The sequence below is a fragment of the Solanum verrucosum genome, unplaced genomic scaffold (genome assembly GCF_900185275.1).
Source record: "Solanum verrucosum unplaced genomic scaffold, falcon-dt-bn FXZP01000189.1, whole genome shotgun sequence".
In the NCBI taxonomy this organism is placed as follows: Eukaryota; Viridiplantae; Streptophyta; class Magnoliopsida; order Solanales; family Solanaceae; genus Solanum; species Solanum verrucosum.
In genome coordinates this window covers 67417-94619 of record NW_026020814.1, presented here as the reverse complement: position 1 = coordinate 94619, position 27203 = coordinate 67417, and the positions used below count along the sequence as shown (strand labels likewise).

The window sequence follows — 27203 nt, the reverse complement described above, 5'->3', positions numbered from 1 at the left end:
TCAGACGTATACAATAATGGTGTGGTTCTTCTAGAGCTATTGACAGGCAGTGTACCGATTGATACAAAGCAGCCTCCTAACATGTGTTGATCTCATCGATCAGTATCTAATACTACACATCTATAAACATTAGTACCAATTAATATTTTAACCAGTTCTAGAGCGTTATCTGCCTTACTTCAACCTAATAGTATACCAGTTACTTATAATATTGTCAGTGTATAAAAGTTAATATCAACAACGAAACTCTTTCCCTATACAAGATTCAAGGGTTTAATTGAAACAATGCCTAAATCTGTTTTCTCTATTATTTTAGGCTCTTCCAAGGTTGACAAATAAAGAAAAATTAGTTGAAATGGTAGATCCAACATTACAAGGGCAGTACACAAAGAAGGATCTAATCCAGGTGAATGTTAATAACATTATAGTACTTTTTAATCCTCATTCTTGTAATACTACATATGAAACCAAATCTAATGTTTCATGTTTCTTTGCTACTCCATGTGCGTGCAAATATAAGTAGATTATCGTTCATTAACGGTTGTGGTGCAATCTTTATAAAAGTATTTAAGACCAAGTTTATAGTTTCATGGAACTTATGTGGAAATTTCTATTTCAATTTCGTGACACACTTGACTGTAAAGATTAGACAAGATTCAAGTACATATTCATAATTATATTATGTTTAAGTGATTAGGCAATAACTTTTCTTTCAATTTCCTACCGCTATACAAGTAAGAATACATTAGTTTCCACCAACTTCTACTTGCAGTCTATTCTCTATAGAATGAGATGCATATCCACTCGTTTTATTTTCAATCAAAGATACTAACAGGAGTTCACATTAGTACAAACAACACATATGGTTAGCCCCAATAAACTCAAGTGCACGAACACAAAAGAATATCGAGATGGAATCGTACAGTGCAAATTCAGAATTGGGCAAAATACAAAATAGGTCAAATTCAAGCATTTCACAAAGCAATTGATAGTTATAATAACAAAATTTTTCCTTGAAGAGCCGAAAACTCCAAGATCGCGTCCGATTATATCAATGGCAGCAAGGTCACAACAAGCAGTAAGAAGAGAAGACTGATTTTGTTATTTTGCCATCAAACCAAAGAGACCCAGATTACCTCTTTATAAGTTTGAATAGAGAGATGTGCGTATCTCAATCTACTGATTTTCCTTTAAGTGACGTGCAATTGTGTATCTCTTCTTTGCTGATTATATTCTAATAGAAGGGAAATAAGCATGTTTGCCCAATTTCCTCTAAGCTTTGATGAATTTTCTCTGCCTGCATCAGTGATGTGCTTCCTACGTGCTTGATGAATTTTCTAAGACTCTTACCAGAAAGTGAAATCTTAAATATGAACATCAACTATCTAGTCTGTTTTCTGCATGAAGGGGAGGGGCTAGGTGCACGAAGAGACGTGTGTGGTTGAGCAAAATAAATAGGAAAATTATTAAATATTGAAAAATTAAAAAGAGAAATTATTTAACTTAATTAGTACCTTCAATTTTTTAGTATTATTAACTACGAATATTAATCTTTTTAACATTCGGATATTATTCCGTCCCTAATATTTAGTGAAAAATTGATTTTTAACGACATGAAATATAGTGACTCTATTAATACACATCTAACGACCGAATTGGTATCCCTTCGTTAAGAATTGATCGTAAAAATGAAATTTCTTGTTGTGACCCTTATCCAACAAATATTTCAATTGCTCTTTCGACTCCTTTAGTTATAGCAATTCGGTAAGGAGGAATAGAGATAGGTTGCGTATCTAGGAAAAGGTCAATACCGAAGTCTATTTCCCTTTCAGGAGGAATACCAGGTAGATCATCTAGGAACACTTCCAGAAACTCGTTAACAACGGGGACCAACTCAAGAGTAGGGGTTTCAGAATCCACATCCCTCACCCTAACTAGATGGTATATACAACCATTAGCAACCATCTTTCTAGCTTTTAGACAAGAGACAAACTGACCCTTAGGCATAGAAATTCCCCTTTTCCACTCTAGGACAGGCTCATTCGAGAACTGAAACTTGACTACATGAGTTTTACAATCAATAGAAGCATACCATGAATGCAACCAATCCATACCAAGGATGACATCAAAATCTAGCATATCAATTTCTACCAAATCAGCAAGAGTAATCTATGGGACAAGGAGATGATACACTTTCTGTAGACCCTCTTAGCCATAATAGAATCACCAACAGGAGTAGGGATATAAAAATGATCTAACAACACATCCGAAAGAACATCAACCTCAAAGTCACATATGGAGTCACAAAATACATGGTAGCACCAGGGTCAAGTAACACATAAACATCAAGTTGAAAGACTTTCAACATACTGGTAACCACATTGGGAGAAACCTCTTGTGCACCACGAGTCTGAAGTGCATAAAATTTGTTTTGCTTAGGAGCATTTGAACCCAAACCACTTTGACTGGATGAAGGATTAGGTTGAGCCCTTCGACGATTATCTTCTTCATTCTTAGCAACTGAAGGAAAATCTCTTATCTTGTGGTCCATCTTATCACAAAAAAAAACAAGCATTGGAACCCGCTAGACATTTACCCTCATGCTTCCTCCCACATTTAGTACAAGTAGGCAATAAAGGCCCACTATCATTCCCTCCTTGAGGATTATGGTTAGACTCCCTATGTTTGTTGAACCTAGAAGGAGAATTGGAGGAACCTTGACCATAAAACCTTTGTCAAAACCTAGAAAGACCATGTCCATTGAACCTTGCATGTGAGAAACTATCATCACCAGTTTTAGCCCTCTTCGTATCCCTAGACTTTTCCTTAAGTTTCTCCTCTTAGATTTGTTGAGCATGAACTATGAGACGAGAAATATTCATGTCATTAACAAGCATGGGGGTACGACACTTATAACAACCATTTCGGACACACCCGAAACAAATTTACTCATCTTTACCCTAGCATCGACAACCATTGTAGGAGCATATCGAGAGTGAACTTCAAAGCATATTCCTTCACACTCATACTTCCTTGATGAAGGTTGATGAACTCAAGCACCTTTGCCTCCTTCATGTCAAGGGGAAAGAACCTATCAAGGAAAGCAACTTTGAACTTTTCCCAATTGAGAGGACCCCATCTTTCGGTCTCCCTTCTTTCCATTGGTTGAACCAAATTTGTGCAACACCCTTAAGTTGATAAGCGGCCAACTCCGCCTTTTCCACCGGCGTCACTCCCATTAAAAAAATTCATCCTTGAATGTTAGCATGGTTCTCCAGCCCAACAAGTTCAAGCCTATGTTACGTACTACTATTAATCCATAATACATATAAACTTATACTTACTTGTCAATGCCTCAACTCAACATTTTCATATTTCTCATTGGTCTTGAAGAGATGAGGATATTAATTTCATTTCTTCCTCCGCTTCCCATGTGCCTTCTTCTACTTGTTGGTTTCTCCATAGTACTTTCGCAGAAGCTTTTTCTTTATTCCTTAACTTTCTAAGTTGTCGATCCAGAATAGCAATGGATACTTCTTTGTAAGTAAGATCTCCCCTAACTTGTAAATCTTTCGTATGAGTAATACGAGATGGGTCACTTACGCATTTTTGAAGCATTGAGACATAAAACACCAAATGAATTGTTGATGTAACGACCCGGGAGCACCCCCTAGCCGTTACATGCGTATTCGACCTCTCGGAGGTCTTATACAAGCCTTAGCATTCATTCATCGCATTCGGTAATAAAAAAAACCGTAAAGGATAAGAACACTTTTTAAAACAAATCCATAATACTCATAAAGTCTTTCGAATGTAAAGAAGTAGAATTTCTAAGTCTCATGTACCATCTTAGACACGAATAGAACATCTTAGGGACACGGCCCTTTACATCAATAGAAAATATAAGTCTTATACAATGTCTAAGTGGAAATACTAGAAAGATAACAACTATGTCCTCGAATATATAAGGACATACCAAGCTTCTTGAGAAGAGTCAATATCCCAAGCTTCCTCAAAAGATCTCCTCACTTCCCACCACCTACACTTATAACAATAGAGAAATATGGAGCTAGTACAATAAGTACTAAGTATGATGACCATGCAAGAAAACATGCACAACGGACATTTACAAGGAATGTATGCTTTTAAGACCTTCTTTAACAAACCTTTACAACCATAAGCATAAACCCACATTTCAAGTCACCATTCACAATTAAGACCATATTCACATCATTTACAACTCAATTAATTCAAGTTCACAATACTTAAACAAGATAGTAAAGTAATTCCTTCATTACCATTTAAGCCTCTATCTCAAGTCACCCTAAGCCACACTTAAGTGACTAATGAAGTGACCGCCCATACAACCTCTTCATATACACCTAAGTGTTCCTAAGAGTTACCATAGACAAGGGTTTTATCATTACATTATAACACACTAAGTCAACATTCTTTATCAAAACCATTTAAGAGACACACAAGCATATAAGGGACAATCACATAATAGCCCTAAGGCTTAGGGAACTCACTTTAGCATCTTTTAAGCCTACTCGTGCCATGTGTAGATAGCATCCCATACTACTACCTACACGTTGTAGAACCTATCCAATACTAGAGTGCACATCCCACATGATGGAAATAGGCCTTAACCGACATAGACCACACTAGCAAGGTATGGAATTCGGAGTCTATCCTACTCCGTGGAGGTTGTTCTACTTGCCAAGGGTAGAACTAAAAGCAACCCATGTTGGCACATGGTTTAAGAGATGTCAAAGGATGTTCATTGTGCCAAATCTCATGCTCAACTAGGCCACCATCCTAACCACATCCACTCGGTGCTTAGCCTTGGTTTCCATAGAGTATTCAATCACATATGTACTAGAGAGGGCTCCTTTTCTAGTTCAACCAACTCCTAGTACCTCTTCCCAAGAAAGGCCCCATTTCTTAGTCATAGCCAATCTAGGTTCATAAGGATAGCTCATTTGACTTTCTTAGATAAGGATTTTCATGCCGTTCCGGCTCCATCCATCTCTAAGTCTATCATTTCACTCAAGAAGGGAACATCGCCCTAAGGCCCATCCTTCAAGGTTATACATTTTCTTAGGAAAGCTAGACTCATAAAAAGGCACTATGCTTAAGTCTACCAATTCAAATCTTGGCCTAGAATTCCTCTTTTAGCATTTATAGGAAGAGCTCCATTACTAAGTCATAGCCCAACCAAACATTCATATATATAATCAAGCTTCCATGACACAAGACAAGATACTCAAGTCTAGCATATGATCTACAACATCATCTTATGAAAACTCATCATAGTCCATCATCACCACATATCACCATTTCAAGAGAGACATGCTTTCACATTAGCATAATAACACTTTATACCTTATCACATTAATACCATTAGAATATCTTCACATTATAGCTTCACACAAACTTTACATATAGCTTCATATAGGACTTTACATATAGCCTCATATATGTATAAAAATACAACAATATAATAACACTCATATATTGCCCTTCATGGCCTCAATTCCCAATAATACCACACAAGAATAAGATATAACACTTCCACCAAAGGTGGGTTCAACCTACCAACAACAATCAATTCCATAAAGAGGGTTCAATCTTTCTTACCATAATCCAAAGCCATAGCCAAAATCATCAATACTTCACCCATAAGGCTTACCACCCTTAATTCATCCATTATCAACAATTAATCATAAATAAACATTTAAACAACACAAGAGATATCAATACAATTCACTTTACACATAATTCCATCAACTTTGAATTTATAGAAATAGACCCACTTCATAGCAAATTTAGGGTTTTAGTGAAAACATGGATTCTTGAAGAAAGTTCTTATAAAATCATCAATTCTACTTTAATTCACCAATATAATGCTTTTGAAAACAATTTATCAATGAACCCATGCTTAGAATAGAAATTAGGCTTTTTGTTCTTTGAAGACTTTTGAAACCCTTTTGAATAGACTCCTTGAAAGAAAGGATAATCAAGGATCAAGGGTCACCATACCTTAGACTTGATGAATCCCACGAAAATTTGATGAAGAAAGCTTGAAATCTAAAACTCTAGGTTCCACTTCTCCTTCTTCCTTGAGTTGAGAGAGAAATATTGAGAGAGAAGAACTTTGGGATTTGATTTGGGAAAAGAGAGTAAAATGACTTGTTAAAAGACTTAAAACCTTATATATTTATCATATAAATCATTTAAAATCAACCCCACATAATAAACAATTAAAACGAATTTACTTAAAAACCCTTCTCTTGAGGCAGCCCGTCAGGGACCACGCCCAACTAAACGGGTCGTGAGGGGCACCATGGCTCGTGGTGGTGCCCGTGGTCCTTGAGGCAGTGAGCCTCCCTCACTTGCCAAGCCCTCCAAGGACAAGTCAAGTTCATGGAAGCTCCCACGATCCGTGGTCAACACCACGAGTCGTGGTGATGCTCGTGAACTTGGAGGCAGTGGCTTGGCTAAATGGGCTTTCAAGCTTTGCCACCAAGTGACCTTCACGGCCACTTTCACGAGCCGTAGTCATGACCACTGTCCATGAAGTGGTTTGTGGTCATAGGGCAGTAGTTTGGCCAAGGTTGAGCAAGCCTTGTCCCCTTGGTTTGGCACATGCCTCTTCCTTAAACTATCATTTAAAAACACCTTTTTAACATAGAGTCTAGCACGTGCCTTGACGTTGACTCACGAAACTCTTTTAAACACAACTTGGGACAACTATACTCCATCAAAACACATATGAAGCTCTAGTTCTTCCTACTTCATTTTGAGGGGCGTTACAATTGAAAGCTCTTGAGGTAGCTCTAACTCATATGCAACTTGGAAAACTCTTCAAATAATCTTCTATGACCCTATATAATGTGTACTCAACTTACTTTTTTTACCAAACCTCATTACCCCTTTCATTGGAGACACCTTCAAGAAAATGCAATCCCCTATGGAAAACTCTAGTCCTCTTCTTCTAACACCTGTATATGGTTTGTGTTAACTTTGAGCTATTGCTAGAAGTTGTTTTATCACCTTAACTTTTTCCATAGCTTGATGAACAAGATCTGGCCCAAATAAGGCGGTCTCACCCGCTTCAAACCAGCCGATTAGTGATCTATATTTTCTCCCATACAAAGCTTCATAAAGTGCCATTTTGATACTTGAATGGTAGCTATTGTTTTATGCAAACTTGATCAGCAGTAAATGATCATCTCAGCTACCTCTGAAGCCTAATATACAAGCTCTCATCATATTATCATCAAGTGTTTGAATTGTATGTTCTGCCTGACCATCTGTTTGAGGGTGAAAGGTTGTACTTAAATTCTCTTGTGTTCCCAAACTCTTCTGAAATGACTTCCAAAAAATTGCAGTGAATTAAGATCCTTTATAAAATATTATAGATATTGGCACTCCATGTAGCCGAACTATATCTTTAATATACAACCTTGCATACTCTTCAATTGTATAAGTAGTCTTCACCAATAAGAAGTGTGCTGATTTGGTAAGTCTGTCGACTATTACCCATATGGAATGAAACTTCCGAAATAAGCGAGGCAAGCCACTGAAAAAATTCATGTTGATCATGGCCCATTTCCAAATTGGAAGTTCTATACACTGCTCTGGGCTTTTGGTGCTCTACCTTTTCTTGTTGACAATTTGAACATTGAGCCAAAAATTCCGCAATGTTCTTCTTCATGTCACCCCACCATTACATTTATTTCAAGTCATGATACATTTTAGTTGACCCCAGATGGATAGAATATCTTGAATGATGTTCTTCCATCATAATCCTCTTTCTTAGTTCATCTACATTAGGTACACACAATCTGTTTTGACACCGAAGTACTCCCTCTTGTGTAAGCTCAAATACCTCTGTTATACCATGTTTTACATTCTCCTTAAGTTGTAATAGAATAGGATCAGTGTACTACTTCTCTTTGACTTCACTACTTATGAGGATTCTTCCGCATTTAGCACAATAACCCCTTCATTTGGAGATTCAAGAAGGCGAACTCCCAAGCTAGCTAGTTGGTATAGATCTTTAGCTATCTCTTGTCTTCTCGTGGATAGCCCATAAGTGCTTGCAATCGTCTTACGACTTAAAGCATCAGCTACTAAATTTGTTTTCCCAGGATGATACAAGATTTCAATGTCATAATCTTTTAATAGCTCAAGCCATCTTTACTGCCTCAAATTTAGGTCCTTTTGCTTAAAGATATATCGCAAACTCTTGTGATCAGTATATATGTCAACATGAACTCCATACAAGTAGTGGTGTCATATCTTTACAGAAAATACAACTGCTGCTAACTCTAAATCATGGGTTGGATAATTTTTGTCATGTGGCCGCAACTGCCTTGAGGAGTAGCTATTACTTTACCGTGCTGCATCAATACACATCCTAAGCCCACTCTTAAAGCATCACAATACACTGCATACCCTTCTGTTCCTTCTGGAAGTTTCAATACAGGTGTAGAAGTTAATTTATTCTTCAGCTCTTGGAAGCTTCTTTCACATGCATAACTCTATTGGAACTTGTGTTTTTTGTGTGTGAGCTTTGTTAAGGGTGCAGAAATGGAAGAAAATCCTTCAACGAACCATCTATAATAACCTGTCAATCCCAGGAAACTACGAACCTCCGTAGGAGTTTTAGGGTCTTGGCCAATTCTTCACCGCTTTTATCTTTTGAGCATCGACCTTTATTCCTTCGTCAAATACAATATGACTTATGAATGCCACAGATTTCAACCAAAACTCACATTTAAAAAACTTTGCATACAACTTACGATCACAAAGAATTTGTAACACCTATTGCAAATGATTAGCATGGTCCTCTTTCAATCTTGAATACACCGAAATGTCATCTATGAATACTATCACGAACACATCTAGAAATGGATTGAACACCCTATTCATCAAATCCATAAAAGCTGCTGGTGCATTTGTTAGCCCAAATGACATGACTAAAAACTCAAAATGACCATACCGTGTTCGAAAAGCTGTCTTGGGTATATCTTTGCCTTTTATCCTCATTTAGTGATAACCCGACCTCAATTCGATCTTTGAAAAACGCTTAGCACCTTGTAACTGATCAAACAACTCATCAATTCTAGGGAGGGATATTTGTTCTTAATTGTTACCTTATTCAACTGTCAGTAGTCAATGCACATTCTCAACGTGCCATCTTTCTTACGTACAAATAAACCTGGTGCTCCCCAAGGGGACATACTAGGCCTTATGAATCCCTATTCTAGCAAGTCTTTTAGTTGCTCCTTCAACTTTCATAATTCTACCGGGGCCATTCTATATGGAGGGATAGAGATAGGTTGAGTATATGGAATCACATTGATACAAACTCTACTTCTTGTGGAAGCAAACCTGGAAGATCTTTAGAAAATACATCGGGAAATTCATTCACTACTGCAATGGATTGGAGAGTTGGTGGCTATACATCTATATTTTTCACTATCACTAGATGACATATGTATCCTTTGGACATCATCGTGTTAGCCTTAAGATAAGAAATTACTTACCTCTTGGTGTCCCAATATTACCTTCCCATTCGAGGACTACCTCTTTTGGAAACTGGAAATGCACCATCTTAGTTTGGCAATCTATCGGGGAATAACAAGAAGCTAATCAATCCATTCCCATTTTAACATCAAAATCTACCATTTCTAGCTCAACAAGGTCAGTCAATGTATCAAGATCACAAACAGTTATAATGCAATTACGATAAACCCTTCTAGCTATAATAGACTCACCAATCGGTATAGGCACTTCAAATGGCTTCACAAATAATTCTAGTGTTTTCTGAACTTCCCAGCAATCAATGGAGTAACATATGATAATGTAGACCCCAGATCAATTAATGCATATACAATATGTGAAAAGATGGACAATGTACTTGTAACCACATCTGGCGAAGCGTCTAAATTTTGTCGATCCCCTAGAACATATGTGCGATTCTGAATTCACTAGAATTAGTTTCTTCCCTAGCTCCTCTACCACGACCAGTAGGCATCTGTCCCCTACCTAAAGAAGGTGTCGATGATGATGATGTAGCAATTGATCTAGTAGGTTGTGTCACACCACTCATGCTCCTATGAGGGCAATTTCTCATCATATAACTCGGTGTACCACACCAAAAACAATCATTTTTCCCAAACCGACATGCACCTAAATGATTTCTTCCACATTTTTTACAAGGTTGTCGAGGAGGTCTTGATTGGCTCATAATTCCATGCTCTTGGTTCCCCGCTATTCCTAATCCTTGGCTTTCACCTCTTTGCACAAACTGACTGACCCTAGACTCTTGAAACTGAGGTAGGGCACTAGCTATAGAGTAGGAAGATGATGGCCTAGGCAGTCTATTAAAGAACGGAGGCCTGAATTCACCTTGTGATGACATAAACTGCCCTGTGGATTTGGCTCTCTTGGACTGCCCTCTTTCCAACTCTTGGGTCCTTCTTCTTTATCTTTGATCCTCCAACTTTTGTGCAAAAGCTTGCATTCTTGCTATATCCATGTTTTTATTCAATGAAGCAATGGTACAACCTCTAACCAGATACAAATCTAATCTATCCACGTATCGATGAACTCTATCCTCCATAGTAGCTACAACATTAGGAACGTATCTGGACAAGGAATTAAATTGGAGACTATACTCCCTCACGCTCATATTCCCTTGGTGGAGATATAAGAACTGATCTGCACGGGCCTGCCAAATCTCTAATGGTAGATAATGGTTAAGGAACATCTTCTTAAAATCTTTCCAAATAATTGAAGGTGCACTTTGTACCCCTAGATTGTTTCCGAGCTTCGTACCACAAAATAGACACACCCTTTAATCTATATATTGCTAGTTAAACTACCTCTTTATCAGATACACGCATAATACCCAAAGTCCATTGAATTTGATCGATAAAGTCTTGTCGGTCTTCATTAGGATTTGACCCGGTGAATGATGGAGGGTCCAAATTAAGAAAATCACGTATCCACACACTAACAGCCCTGTCTGCACATCTAGTACCTGCAATCGAACCCTCTTTCCCTTGCTCTTGGCCAGTAACTATGTGAGTCAATAATTGGACCGCATTCTTTAAATCATGCTCTATAGCATTAACAAGGGGTTCTTTAGGTTCAGTTTCCCTCTTTAGATCTTCTGGAGATGGAGGCGTCGGGGAAGTCTGTGATAGAGACTCATCTTGAGCCTTTGAACACCTTGACTAGGTGGTGGTCGGTTGGTCCCTTCTTGGGCAACCACATCTACTCGATTACCTGTACTTTTACTTCTTCTCGTACATCTTTGCTATAGTAAAACAATTTAGAAGTTAGATATCATCACCTACAACACTGGCTCTATCGCGTGATCTAAGAAATGAAAGAAAAAAGACAACTCCTATATGTCTCGTAGCCTCCTGTTTATAAATGTGGTGCACAACACATCCATAAGCAAGACTCTACACAGACACGACTTTGTAGACACCCTAAGATAACCTGATCTGATACCACTTATGTCATGCCTCAATTCCCATTAAGACGGACTGGCACCCGATGCCCTAAAGGCCCGAGAGAACCAACATATAACATCTTCTTACTATGCATATAACTATGCCAATTTTAAAGTTGTGACACGTTCATATAGGATGCACCGATATGAACCAACATAAGTAGACCCCAAACTTAGTTACAAGACTTGGTCGTTAAGGCCACAACTTGTTAAGAGATAGGACACAACTGCACTATATACATCAGTCTACAATGCCTCTAAAGCAAATAAAACCTTAGTTTAGAGTGGGACAAGGCCCCACCTTACCCTTAACTATCATACAGTAATAAAATAGGTGCCAAAGACTCGGTAAGCCCCAAATCAACTTGGAGCCTCACCAATAGCAATTGAGTACATGTGCTCCCACTAAAGAGGTCTACTAGCTAGAGTACATGTGCCTGCAACATGAAATGCAGCGTTTACCACGAGGGATGCCAGTACGAAAAAAATATAATGAATATGTAAAGCAATAACATATGTAAAACAAAGGCTCAACTGTAATCAAGTATCAATATATAAGTGAATAGACCACAACAGAAGACCACCATTGTTTACTCTTGTGGATCATGGATGTTACATTATTTTCTTTACTTTTCTGTACTTTATAATCTTTGTAAGGTATGTGATACAAATGACTAGGTAGAAGGGGATGACCCATGCCATGCATTTTAACCCTGAGATGCTATCCTCATAGTTACATAAATTGGGATCGGCCCATGCTAGGCTTTCGTCCCTAAGCTGCCACTGTTCTATACCAATTGGAATCGACCCATGCTAGACATTTGCCCCTGGGATGCCACCCATAATTATACAGATTGCTTCACTTAGTTTCTTTAATTTTTGAGATTGTTGTTTTGGTGGTCATAATCAATTTTGAGATTTGGAACTACATATCAGTAGTAGATGACATGAGAATAATAACTTCAAGGTAGTAACAATGACATAAGGAGCTATGTAACATCAATACATTACTTATGAGCTTAAATGACACAATTGACTTTAATTAACTAAGACGAGAATTCACCAAGCTTACTGTTACAAAACCATTTCTATACTAGCACATAGGAGTATAATAATTACACAAATGTAGAGTAATGAACATATAATGAAGTAATTTGACACACTCGAAAGATGGACAAAAATATTGTTAGCTATTTGGAGATCGTATGCTGCCACTATGTTTCCCTTACTAGGGATAAAACTTATGAAAGTCACTTTTTTTATAATAATCGCAAATATCAGATTTCATGTCAAGGAATATGGAATCGAATAGTCTTACATACCTTATTCTCTGACCCATACAACTATCTCAATCCAGCTGCCCCTTTTAGGTGTTAATCTACAATAAGTCATGATAAACTAAAATTAGCAGCTATCACACTGTGGGCCTCATAAAACAGTAGCTAACTTTGACGGACAATGAGCCCATACAACCCTTAAACAAATGTGTATCACCACACCCTTCTTCTCTGTCCCATACATACCTTATATATCCTTTCCCAAGATTACCCAAGCTGCCCCAACAACAATACATATAAAATAGTCCCAAATTTTCTTTATCATACAACAAACTATTGAACTTACCACCCCTTGAGTTCTTAATGACAACACACCCATAATTCCTCACTCAAACTCATACATAAGGATGAAAAAATGGAGCAGTCACCTTACCTCAATTTCTGCAACTTCTCCTTACAACTTGAACTCTTCTAGAATTTCAACTTCCCTTCACACTTAAACCAAAGAAGAAGAGAAAAGTTTCTTAATAACCAAGAAGAAAAATGAGGAGTAGCTTGTGGGAACTTCTGTCTTGTACTTATAATTAAGCATGAATAACAAGTTTTCTTAGTCTTCTATGGGTGGATTAAGCTAAATCCATAAGTGTTTTTCTTACCTTGGTTTGAAAATATGAAGGTTTCTTCAAGAACCCTAGAAGGAATTTTATGGGTGCTATATGAAGCCAAGAGAGAGAAGAGATAAAACTTTAAAAATCATATTGTTTTACAAAGTTTAAATGGTTGAAAATAGTTGATATCAATCCCTTTTAAAGGGACCTCCTTTGGCCTACTTTATCCTTCAGTTTGGGCCATAATTTATCAAGTAGGTGATCCACCTACTTGGACTTTTCACATGGGTCTTTTTGGTCTTAAGGTTATTGGGCCTTGGCTGTCCATTTTATCCCTTATTCTTCTACTCAAGTTGGGCCAGAATTAGTGCAAGTAGGTGGTAGTGTACTTGACCCAATATGTTCAAAAGAATCTTAGTAGGTGATGCACCTACTTGGTCATTTAAGCTAATCAATAATTCTAAGTAGGTGATGCACCTACTTGTCACCTACTAGCTTTGTTAAGTCAACCAAGAAACTCACTTATTTTAATCCATTCTCTAAATATAAATTCATTTTATCTTAGCTTAGCACTTAAATTTGAACTTTAAACTCAGTTATCACCTTACTATCTCGAGTTTAAATACTTACGTCAGGGTTAACTTGGAGTATGCATGCTGAAACATGCAGGGCATCGCATCACCTTCTAAGCTAGTTTAAACCAACACTAATCATATAAGAAACATAATCCCTCACCTATACGATAAGGCTTGTCAAGTATCATATGAATAGAAATAGATTATGCGTAATACGGGGTGTTACAGTTAAAATTGATATTAGGAGCTAGCCAATTGAATTATAATTTTAGTCCGTTGAATTCAGAATATGGTCAAATTTAATTAAGGGAAAATGGCCTGATATACCCCTCAACTTTGCCATTTGGAGCTGATATGCCCTCGTTATGAAAGTGGCTCATATATACCCTTACCGTTATACAAACGGCTCACATATACCCCTACCGTTACAAAATGAGCTCACATATATCCTTCTTTTAACATAAGTGAAAAAAATTAGTTTTAAGTTTATATTTTTGACTTTTATTTTTTTAAAAATAATTTAGGGGTATATATGATTTTTCTAGCAAATTTTAAGGTATATTTTAAATTTTTTCGGACATAAATTATTTTTTGACTTTTTGATTATCATTATTTGAGTTTTTTATTCTTATTTTATTGTTTCTTTCATAAAACAAAAAAAAATTAAAGCTATTTTTTGTGGCTATATTATAATTTAAAACTATTTTTTTTGGATATATTGTAATTTAATTTTTGTATTTGAAGAAAAAATTGGGTCATCTATAATAAATTTTACAAGAATATTAGCAGAACTTAAATAAATTTGACCATCAAAATAATAAATCTAAATTAATTATTGAAACAAAAAAAGGTTAAAAAAATAATATATGTTTGAGGAGGATAATTAAATATATCCATATGGGATTATATTTTTAAAAAATAATTAAAAAAATTAAACTAAAATTAAATTTTCACTTCCATTAGAGGAAAAGGGTATATGTGAGCCATTTGTATAACAGTAGGGGTATATATGAGCCATTTTTATAATGAGAGGTATATCAGCTCTAAATGACAAAGTTGAGGGATATATCAGACCATTTTCCCTTTCCCTTTAATTAATTTGGGATTGAATTTGTCCAAAATCAAATGAGACAACTCGATATTATTTAATTATTGAGTTGTTTAACATGAACAATGTAAAATAATTGTTAAGACATACACTGATTATTTCAAAAGAAAAACACTAATTATATCAAAGTAACTAATGTTTTGCGTACTTAATCTAAACACTATTTTTGACAAACTAATTTCCAAATATGAATAATAAGTGGAAACTATATAAATTTATATATATTATATGTTTATAGAAATATATATGCACTAGAATATGACAAAATTATCTTGAAATTGATTTTAGGTATTTTTTTAATTTTATAAAATAACTATTTCAAATTGTTTGAGTTGAAGTAGCTCAAAAATTAATTAGAGTAAATTGTAGAGGGCTTGTTTCGTTCGGAAGAATCAAGGCGTTTACAATTACAAATTATGATGGTGATAAATTAAATGAAAATATATATATATATATATACTAAAATGATATTATTATGATTTGTCCAAACAACCTACATATTATAATACTAATAAAAATCATAAAAACTGTAGAGAGAATTCTCCCCATGAATAAAATTCTTAAACGTCTAAATTGTGATTTTTTTTGTATTCTTTGTATGAGAAGATGGGTTTAATTTATAGAGCGTCCAGACTTTTCCTCTAAGGAAATAATATTCCAAATATAGAAGAAAAGTAAAAATTGGGTGTCAATACTATGTAAAAGAAAATTGTGAAAAATAAATCAACATAAAAATTTCATGTGGAAAACTCCTTGGTATATTTATAGAGTCAAAACCACGACCCACCTTGCATCTTCCACTAAACTCAGAGTCCAACTCCAAAATAGGTTTACAACCGTCCATGCAACACTTACACAAACTGTTCCAAACAGTGTTTTTCTTTATCCTATTAATCTTCACAATCCTATCCTAGTCAATGAAGTCCATTACAATAAACAAGACAACACATACTACAATCTGAAATAAAGTAAGCAATATCATGTCTTAGAACCATGCCAAGAAGCTAATTATTACAAACTAAAGAATTGAATTGATAAAACTTGATAGTAACAAGTTCTTTGTGGCTTCGACAACTTCTTCTTTGAGACTCTTTGTGTAGAACTAGAAACACTCTGAGGAATATTTCTTTGGGTGTGGTAAGACTCCAAAGGTCGATTGATATGTTATTTATATCACCATTAATAACCCGCATGTTTAACATTATAAATAATCAAGATGGTTTCAGTCTAAAACACAACCATTCACCCATCCCCCGATGTTGTCTTTCCCTAGCCATGACGGCATTCAGATGGCAGAATCAAGCAACATGAATCATGACAGTAATTTAAAACAAAGCAGATGACATCTGGAAGAGATAAGTTGAGATGGGAGGTGGAAGGAGATTCACATAAGCAAACTTGACTTAGGTTTACTTTCAATCCATAAGAGCTCACCACCATAAAATATAAGAAAAACATTCAACACCGCTACATATCTGGAAACACACAAAAATAAGAAGGGGGTCATTTTGTTACCAATACATTGAGCTCATCATATGATGATTAAGCTACTGTAGGAAACACCGAAGAACTAGTTCTCTATATGTCCCTATTGTGAATTCAAATATGCAATCTGCTATCCTGGTAGTGTATCGTCCAGTACTTGCATCTTAGACTACCATCTGGTGTCCACTGTAACAAATATCACGATAAAAATATAGGTTAGCTAAGAGAGCTTCTGATGAGAAATAATAATGATGACAAATATTATCATAAACAAAATAAGCCAGCTAACATATAATGTTCCAAAATCCTTGCCACATTAACATTTGATGAGATAAAATTTCACACTGGACCTATGGTAAAACTTACCTGCACTGCATGTCTGCACCCAATATATGCATGACATGTGTTCGCACATAAACATCTCTCTTTTATTAGTTACAATTAGTACATATTGTAACTTGATTAAGACACCTAACTATGGTATGTTAGATGTTGTTTGGTATAAACACCAGTGCGGGTTTATTAAAACACTTAACTGTGGCAAGTTGATACTGTTTGGTGTAAACACCAAGTGCAAGTAAATATTTCCCCTGAATCTACCTTTCACATAATAAAGAAAACTTGAAGCCCCCATGGAACCATGGAAGAGGTTGATGAAGGCCATCTTCCCATACTGCAAATAACAATTGTATTACTGGAAGCTTCCCCCCAATCCATCCTTGTAAAATGGATTTAAACAGAGATGTGCCAGAATATAATTATATCACAGAACCAGAAAGATAAATGCATCTAATAACTGGACCTTTCATAGATGATTGAAGGGAAGCCCAGTTTTAGAAAAATAAACCAATAGAACACAGACGCACGGAAAGTGAAGGCGGAACAAAACATAGTGAATTAGAAAAACTGAAAGAGTAACCTCAGTTGCAAAATATTAGACTGCTTACACATTAATCTGATGCCCCAGATGCTTAAGAATCTGATGGAGGTTGCTATTGCTGGGGCCAGACTGGCTGAGCCATATAAGGACGGGGATGCTGGCCATAAAGAGCTTGATCAGCAGGCTTCCCCATATACACCCCTGAAGCTCCAATTTGTGGAGCAGATTGCATAGGCATATAATAATTGTGCCGAGGGCCTCCAACAGGGAGGTTCCTCTAGGAATTGATGATGCAAGCACTTCATCTTTCAAGTCCTCTCTTGGTACAATGTCAACCAAGAAATCAAATATGTCTGTCCTTGTTATCGCTGCTGCAATGTCATTTTTCTGGAGTGTCCTCCTTTTATTCTCTTCAGTGTGGTTCCATGCACGGAGTGTCAACTCAAGGATAAACATCTCACAAGCCCGAGCAGATACAGCCGGTGCTTCTGCTGATATCATTCTAACATCTTCATCTACCTTCATGATTTTCTTGATCCTTGCTAATGGCAGGCTATGATTCTTGAAATCATTAATGTGCTCAATTTCTTGATATTGATTTCCCCAGAAACTTTGTAGTTGTTGCTGCAATAGTTGTTGCTGCTGTTGGTGGATGTGCTGATAAGCAAGCTGATGTTGTGTCATCTGACCTGACGATGCAGGAAGACCAACTATTTGTGCACCAGCTGACATGGGAGGAGAGGGCCCTGCCACTTGGTTAGCATGGTATGGAGCACCATATAGCATTGGAGTAGAGGTAGTAACACCTGGTGGTTGTCCATTTCCTTGCTGATCCATTTCGAGCAAGTATGCTTCTTGGGGAACTCTAATACTTTATGCTCTGTCAAAATTTACAAAGAAGTAACACAGACGAAAAAGAACACAAAAAATGAAATGTCAAGCCCAAAGTCATCTCTCAATTAGACTAAACTTCTGACAGAAATGTATATTCAAAAGGGTAATAATCTTAAATTAGCAGTCGAAAGGATTAACTTCTTATAACAAATTAGGTTACATAAATGACCACCTACCTATGAAAAAAATATTAGATCAATGCGTAAGGAATCAAATACAAAAAATAGAACTCTAATTGACTGCCAGCTTTATTTATAGAATTGATAGCTTTATAAAAAGAGCTCAATGTAAAGAAAGATGGAATCTCAACTTCTTCAACCTATTTCTACTGAATCAGTCTCATACTAACACGTAAAAATGAAGGAAGATAGAGCAAAATAACATTAAATTCACAATGTATATATGGAAAGAAACCTCAACCAGATAACAGAAAGAAAGAAGCCTAACATTTCACCTATGACAAATTTGAAAGTTGGGACAAAACCAGGGGCAGATCTAGGGGGGCGGGAGGGGGTTCGGCAAAAAATTACATTGTATATATAAGTTAAATTTTCTATATTTATGTAGATATATTAATTTTGAATTCCCTAAACAAGAAATAAAGTGTAGTACTGCAGTGTTATAGTGTTTTTCAAATGAACCCCTAGAAAGAAACAAAATCAGCAAATAGAAATAGCTTACACCAGTGAATTTGAACCTCAATAATTTACATACATTTAAAATTCTAAAGTCTGTACTTAAACCAATTTTCTATAAAATTATCATAGAAATGTGTAATTTTGATATAATTTAGGTATGTTGTTTTCTTTAGAGGATCCAAATTGAGAGGGTTGAGTAGAATATACAACAAAGCCGAAAATCAGAGAAGCCAAAGTGGTTTTTTAAGATGTTAGAGTCAATGCAGGGTCTATTGCAAAATCTAGATAAATTCTAGAGGAAAAATTTATTGAAGAATTGAGATCCAAGAAAAAAAAAGGACCCAATTGCACAACAACAAGTTATCAACAATGCCAAGGAAAGTGGCATTAAATTGTTGAAGGAGGAAACAAGAGGAAAGTCAAAGTATCATGTCCCAAAAATGGACGTGATGACACTTGTCATTTCCCACCAAGACAAGTTAGCCTCAACCAAACGAAAATGAAAGAAAAATGGAAAATAGTAAAAAAACAAAAGAACAAGATAAAGCGGAAAATTTATTCCCTATTAAAAACCCCCAAAATATAGTTGTCATGTGTACAACCACGACATACATAAGTGCAGAATTAAGAAATAAATACAAGTCTCAAGCTTGTTTCTCAAATAGAACAAAGTGTAAGGAAAGGAAAAAGAGGGTCCACCGAATGACAAGCAGCTACCTCTTCAACTCATTGACGAGCCTCGAGTTTAATAGAAGAAGAAAGAGATCACGCGGGTCCGAGCTAGGAACCTACACAGAGTAGAAGCAAGGGTGAGTACTAACATCACGACACCAAACAAGGAACCTGCTAAACATAGCAACTAGCTAGAAATTGAATACCCCTTGCACTCCAACCGAACCTCCTCAAACTACAACTTGCACAGAAATCAGCCCAACCTAACAATTCTAGAATACACTACTCACATGCCCAATACTCACAGTTCAAGCTTTTCAAATCAACAATCGAACAAGTCAAATAAGTCACACATACCAAGCACGTCAATTCGAATTCACAAGTAAGTCACGCATAAGCGTCAAGTAGTGTATCAAGCCACAATGATCAGTACTAGCCGATAAAGACGTCGGCATGATAACACTCGTCGGCAAAGACCTTGGCATAATAACACTTGCCGACAAAGACCTCAGCATAATAACACTTGCCAGCAAAGACCTAGACATAATAACACTTGCTGGCAAAGACCTCGGAATAATAACTCATCATATGTCCCATTGCGGTGTTCAACGATCAAAGCACACAAGCAATATTACATCACATAGAAGAGACAACAATTTGCATAATTCAAGTCCACATTCATGCTTTCAGGCATTTCATCAATCAATCAATAAAGGTTACATTAAGGAAATTTGCATCATCATTCTCAACACATAGCCTTTTTCAGACTCTGATACCATTTTTCGATGCGAAATTGGTAGTTGAGGAATTCATGGAAGTGGTAGTGTGGAAGGTGGTAGTGTAGTAGGTGAATAATTTATTTTAAAGATTTTATTATAATATTCTTTTGCTAAGTGTCTTAATCTTGATATTTCTTTAATATTAGGGGCAAAATTCATGGTAAAATATAATAATATTTATTGTAATATTCTTCTGATAGTTATTTTAATCTGAATATTTCATTAATATTATTTATGATATATTCTAGATATAACATATCTTGGGTTCTTTGGTACATATATAAATTTTCCTCCATTAATTGTTCTAATAGTTTTATATCTTCCATAGATTCTATCAATATTGTAAATATTCGTAGTTCATTTTAATCTGAATTTATTTCTAAATCATACCATTCTATTCTCTCAAGGTCTAAATCATGTAGGTCTATTTCATACCATTCTTGGTTCAATTTATCTTCTGATTCGTTATCTTCAATTATTTTTTCCCATATTATTCTTCTTAATTCAATTATTTCTATATTTTTAAGTATATATAGGATTAAAGTTTCGTAATGTTTTATCATTTCATTATGCATGTATGTGGTCATGTTCGTTGTTATGCAGATTTTTTATTTTAAATTATTCCTTCCTATCATATTCATAATTGATTAAATTCATATTAGATCATTATGAACTAGATTATCTATTTATTATGTTCTCCTATCACTACTAGCATCGTACTTTAGTGGATACTTCTTTCTTATCAGCGCCTCAACTTTGTTTACTCCCCTAAACGGCTTCCTTGCCTACCGGTTTCAACATTAGGATGGCATAGTATAGAAGTTTTCTCCATGTTTCCAGTGTGCTAATAAACTAGAAATCATGATTCAAATAATTCTAATACATAATAACTAACATAAATTTATTCAATCATATATATGATATTCAGGAATATATGAAATTAGTTCCACATATTTTTTAAACAATATACCTTTGCCTCTTGCTTATTCATGCTATCTGAAATATCTGATTTGATTTCAGATTGTTGCTCCATTATCTTTTAAAATATTAGTTTTTAGTTGAGAGAGTTTTATATATTAGGCATTGCCTGCCTTTTCATTTGCATACACCTTTCTTTATATAGAAATGAAGTTCTTACTTTACAATCCTTCTTAATACTACACGTACACCTACTATTTAATAATGTGCCTAATATATAATATAATATATTATATCTACATTATGACACATCTGCCTACTTTATGACACAATGACACACTTTATGACTTTTAACATATATAATACACCTACTTTATGACACACTTTCATGACTTTTTACATATTAACACTATTTACTTTTGCCATATGCTTTCTTTTTCTTCATCTTTATCTTCTCATAATCTTCTTATCTTATCTTTTAGGCTTCCATCTTTATCTCTTATTCCAGCTGGACGTCTGTAATTATATTATCTTCTCCGTTGCATTTCGAACATATGTGGTCAGGATATTTGTGACCAATTAGCTTGTAATATCTGGTTAATAACTCTGCCGAAATAAATCCTATTTTTAGTGCTCGTGTTGTAGGGCGTTCTTCTGTCTTAAGTAATGATAAATTCATCTATGGACTTCATCCATATCTAATTTCCTTAGCTCCCTTGAATTGGAATAAATCATTAAGTGATCTCTTGCATAGTAGCTCCATATAGTGTTTCCGTTTAAATAATTATTTACTAGCTCTTGTATAATGGTTGATATACCAATTATTCTCTTATTGACATAAAAACTGGGTATCTCGCTTTTTTGTATCTCTGGTTGTTGTTCGATATCTTCCGGTATTATCATATATTTTGTTAGTCCTATCTTTACCACTTGTGTTGGAGGTTTTATTTCCTCGTATAATATCTCTGTTGTTGCCGTATAAAATTTTACATAGAATAAATTTTCCTTAGTAACTCTGTTATATGTAATAAATGCTTTATGTAGTTCCGATATTCCACTTAGTTCCTCTCCGTCATATGTATATACTGTATTTAATAGTCCATAGTTGTAACATGTCCTTACTAGGTTGGCGTTAGTTTTCAAATGTGCAATCAGTTTATTATAACCTTGTAATTATTGAGTTAAATAATCCTGGTTGGGTTCTTGGGTTGTAGTAGATCTGGGTTTAAGGTTTAAAAATGTTTGGATTTTGTATATATTTTCTATATAGGTTCGCGTAATATGGCTATATGTTCTTTTGTCATGGTGTAGGCTATCCGCATATGTAGAAGTTTGTGGTTCTATAATTAATGTGTTTTTAGGTGTTAGCCTCGGGGTAAATGATTTTTCGAATAACTGGTTTAAGTTTGAATTCTTATGTTTTTCACTAACTCGTTGGCTTGTACCTGCAACTGTATTTAAACAAATGTTATGAGTTTTTAGGTGTTTACCAACGTCACCTTTTAGCTCTGGATTTTTTCTGTCTTCCGATTGACATAGCTCCGCATTTTTATAGTCATGTTGTTGACTTATACTAGCTTTAGACTTCAGATTATCTTCATTAGTCTTTAGCTTTTGTATCTCGTTGTCCATACTATCCACTTTTGTACAAAGTGTAGTAATGACTTTGAGTATCCTTTCAATTGTATCTTCTTCCTCAGTCTCAGTCTTAGTAGTTTTGTCGTGATAGGTAATCTACAATAACATTCTTATCAGTTTTTATTACTTCAATTGTAAATGTAAAATTTAATATATTTAATATCAATCTCCTTATTTCTTTTGTTGTTACCGAATCTTGTATTTTTCTTGTTAGCCACCATTTTACTTGTGTATTATCTGTTCTTATAATAAATTTGTTATATACAATATACAGTTCAAATGGTAATAAATATTTATATACCGAATATAATTCTTTCCTATTTATTTCCCATCTTATTTCTGCATTAGTAAATGTTCCTGAATAATATGTACAATGATGTTCTATTTTTTCTTCTCCATACCTGTATGTTAATACTCCTCCATAACTTTTTTCACTGACATCTAATTCTACTATATAAGTAAATTTTTTATTTTCATCCGGAAAATATAGTTTAGGTAGGTTCTCACATAATAATTTTACTTTTTGTATTTATGTTTGGTCCTTTTTATCAAACTGGTATTCTATATCTTTCTTTAATTTTTGTTGTAATGGTTTTAAATTCTCTGCTAATATTGGTATATATTTTCTTACTTGATTTACTAGTCCTAAGAATGATTGTAATTTCTTTTTTCTGTCTAGTTGTTCATTTGAGTTAATTATTTTTTGTGCTATATGTGTTTGCATTTTTATTCCATTTTTATCTATATGTATTCCTAGGAATTCTATTTGATTTTTCATTATGTTTGCTTTCTTTTTACTTAGACTAATGTATGAATATTCTATAATATGTATGAATTTTTCTAATAATCTTATGTGTTCATCTTGGGTTTAAGAATATAGTAATATATCATCAATATATACTACACAATTTTCTAATTGTTTAAAGTAGTTATCCATAAAGTGTTGATATCTACCTGGTGCATTTTTATATCCAAATGGTAATACATTTCATTCATAGAATCCTTGTGGTACAGTGAATGTTGTTAGTTTTTTAGATTCTCCTTCTAGTTTTAAGTGATAAAATCCTGATTTACAATCAAATTTGCTAAAATAATTATATCCTTGTATTTGTCTTATCTTTAGTATTTTATTTGGTATCAAATAATTATATGTTTTATTTTTTGCATTTAAATTTCTATAATCAATAACCATTCTGCTTTTTCCTCTTTTTTGTTTACTATGTTTATTTACGATAAATGTCGGGCTTGTGTGCTTGCTGTTGCTTTCTTGTATATATCCTTTTTCTAGTAATTCATTTATATGTATTTTAAATTCTATTAAATCATTAAAATTATATTTTAATGGTTGTTGGGTTATTATACTATTATTATCAATTAGCTCAATTTTTATTTTTGTTTTATGTTTTTCCCATCCTTGTAAAGGATCTTCACTATATAATAATTCTAACTTATTGGATTATTTTTACTTTATCTATAGAGAATATAATTAATTCTATCTTAGGGTCTTCTTATTTTATATTTTCTAATTTTTGTGTAATTTTTTCACTTCCTTTTATCCATTTTGTCGTTTTTCGCTTTTTGTTATTTACTATTTTGCTCCTATTTTTTGTTTACACGGTGTTGTGAATCACTAGTGTGTTTTCGTTATTATATGTGGGTATAATTTTTCTAAAAATGGCATTCCTAATAGCATATGTTTTGTGGTTAATTCAAAGTTATATATTTCTTCTATAGTTAATATCTTATCTTATATTTGTATTTTTATATTTTTTGCCTTATATGTGATCATGCTTCCTTCATTATTAAATCCTGTTACTACTATTGGTGTTTTTAATTTTTCCCACTTATCTTCTGGTAAACAATTGTATTTACATATATTAGCTTCTACTCCCGTATCTATCATTGATGTATAATATCTGTTGTAATATCCCTCTATTATTATCTTTGCAAGTATATATATTTTCATATTTTTATCATACTAAAGTCCTTTTTATTATTACTCTTTTATTTTCATAATTTATTATTAACTGTTTGTCTTCTAGATTATATGGTTTTACTTGTTCTAGCCATTTTATCCTAAAGTGATATTTTCATCTCTTTGATATATTTTAAATTTTATTACTATTGCTATGCCTCCAATGATTATTTCCTTTGATAGTTCGGGGCATAATTGTTCAGTAGTTATTATTTCATCTTCCATCACTAATTCTCTTGTAATATAGTTTTCTTCTAGTCTTGTATTTATTAATATTATATTTTCGTTGTTCCATTATTCCCGTTATGTAGTAATGATGTGGTTTTATTTCTTCTTCCATTGATTTTTGTGGGGTTTTATCTATTATTCTTGAGGTACTCATTTTTGATGATATTTGGGATATTTCATTGTTTATTCCTTTTGATGTACTTAGTCTTTCTTTTACTATTTCTAAATCTTCTTCTATATCAATATCATTATAACTATAATCATTATTATCTATGACTGTAACTATCCTTTCAAAATGATTTTCTATTTTTATTTTTTTATTTTATTTTTTGCTGTTATTTTATGTTTTGTTGTTAAAACATATAAGTTTTTACATCTAGCTGTAAATATTTTACTTCCTGGGGCTAGTTCTATCCCTGACATTTTCCAATATAATACTAGCGAATCATCTATGTTTTTGTTATTTATTGCTACTGAGTAGTTAACACTTATTATAAATTTAAATTTTTGGTATATGAGGTTACCTTTTACTGCACATAATTCTATCATCCGCTAAGTATATTTCTATGGGTGTATCTATTCCTTCTCTAAAACATGCTTTTATTAGTATTTCTGTTCCTTATAAATGTACATATTTAATTGGATTTTTAGCTTTAATATCTTGTATTTCTTTATTTATTATTCGTTTGTTTATTATTGGTATTTTAGTCTTTCCTTTGGTGTATTTGCAATCTATGATATGTTTTCTTTGACTTACTACATAATATTCATCTTTTTGTCGTTTAAACCAATTTCTTATTGTTGGTATTTCGAATATTTTTTCTACGGTTAGGTCTAATTCTTTTCCTTTTATTTGTTCAAATATATTATTATCAAATATTATTTTTTGTTCTGCCGATTCTTCATCTTGATATATTTCTTTAGTTATTATTTGTATATCTATTTCAGTCATTGATATTGTATTCATTATCTGATTCTATTATTGGATTATTTTCTTCGTTTTCTGATAATTCATATATACTATCTTCACTTTCTAATTCATAATCTACGTACTCTATTTACGTATATTTTTCATCGTCTATTATTATTTCTTATATTTGTTTTTTCTTTTGGATTTTTAGGTAATTTACAATCTCTAGCTATATGTCCTAATTTTTCACAATTATAGCAAGTACATTCCGTTAGTTTTCTTTTTGGTCTATATGGTCTTTTGGTTTTGTAGTTTTTTACATAGTATCTTCTTCTTGGTTTTCCCATCTTAGCAAACATAAAAAAGAATCAACTGTGAACTAACACAAATTTCATCAAAAATGAGTACCTCAAAGATATGATAATACCAGAACTTTTAGCAAACATAGATAGTACAAAGAATTTAGAAGTAAATACAGAAGACGTAGACATGGATGAAAAACCTAGCACATCAGGAGTAAAAAAACCCAAAAATTTAAATCCAAAATATTATTATGAAAACTATGGACAATATGATAGAGAAAAAACTATATGGGATAAAAGATTAAATAAAAAATGGATGTCTAAACCAATAACTGAACAACATAATTTTTTAGATTTAGACTGTGTAGCAGATATAAATAAAACAATCCAATTATGGATGGGATATATATCAAAACAATTAATAGATAACAAAACAGTAATAACAGAAACACCAGGATATATAGAAAGAACACTTATAGTAACAGTAAAATTATGGCTACAAAATTTATTAGATGGAAGTTTACAAACTCTAAGAAGTAATAAAAAATTTGATGGTGGAATAGCTACTACGACTATGAAAATATTATATAAATACGAAATAGCTATAAGAAATGAATTTAGTAGTATGACAACAAAAGTAGAAGAACAAAATAAAGAAAAAATCATAAACCAGAATCTAATGACAAAATTAGCAATATGTAACATGTGTTAGATAGATGAATATACATGTGCATTTAGAAAATACAATTATAAAGGAACATATACCATAGACAAAGTAAA

At 33.8% G+C, this 27203-nt stretch overlaps 1 protein-coding gene across 2 annotated transcripts; it reads right to left on the bottom strand.

Moving 5' to 3' along the window:
• Positions 1–16576: 16576 nt before the first annotated feature.
• LOC125813319 (nuclear transcription factor Y subunit C-9-like) lies at positions 16577–18380 on the bottom strand. 2 transcript variants are annotated; one of them, XM_049492813.1, is made up of 3 exons: positions 18276–18380; positions 17537–18215; positions 16577–16775 (listed from the first exon to the last, which is right to left on the bottom strand). In XM_049492813.1, exons 1-3 carry the CDS (start codon positions 18304–18306, stop codon positions 16754–16756), a joined length of 732 nt encoding a protein of 243 aa, XP_049348770.1. In that variant the 5' UTR covers positions 18307–18380; the 3' UTR covers positions 16577–16753. The 2 variants fall into 2 exon arrangements, with proteins under 2 accessions (XP_049348770.1, XP_049348769.1); XM_049492812.1 differs by having other exon boundaries at positions 17537–18380.
• Between the last annotated feature and the right edge of the window lie 8823 nt (positions 18381–27203).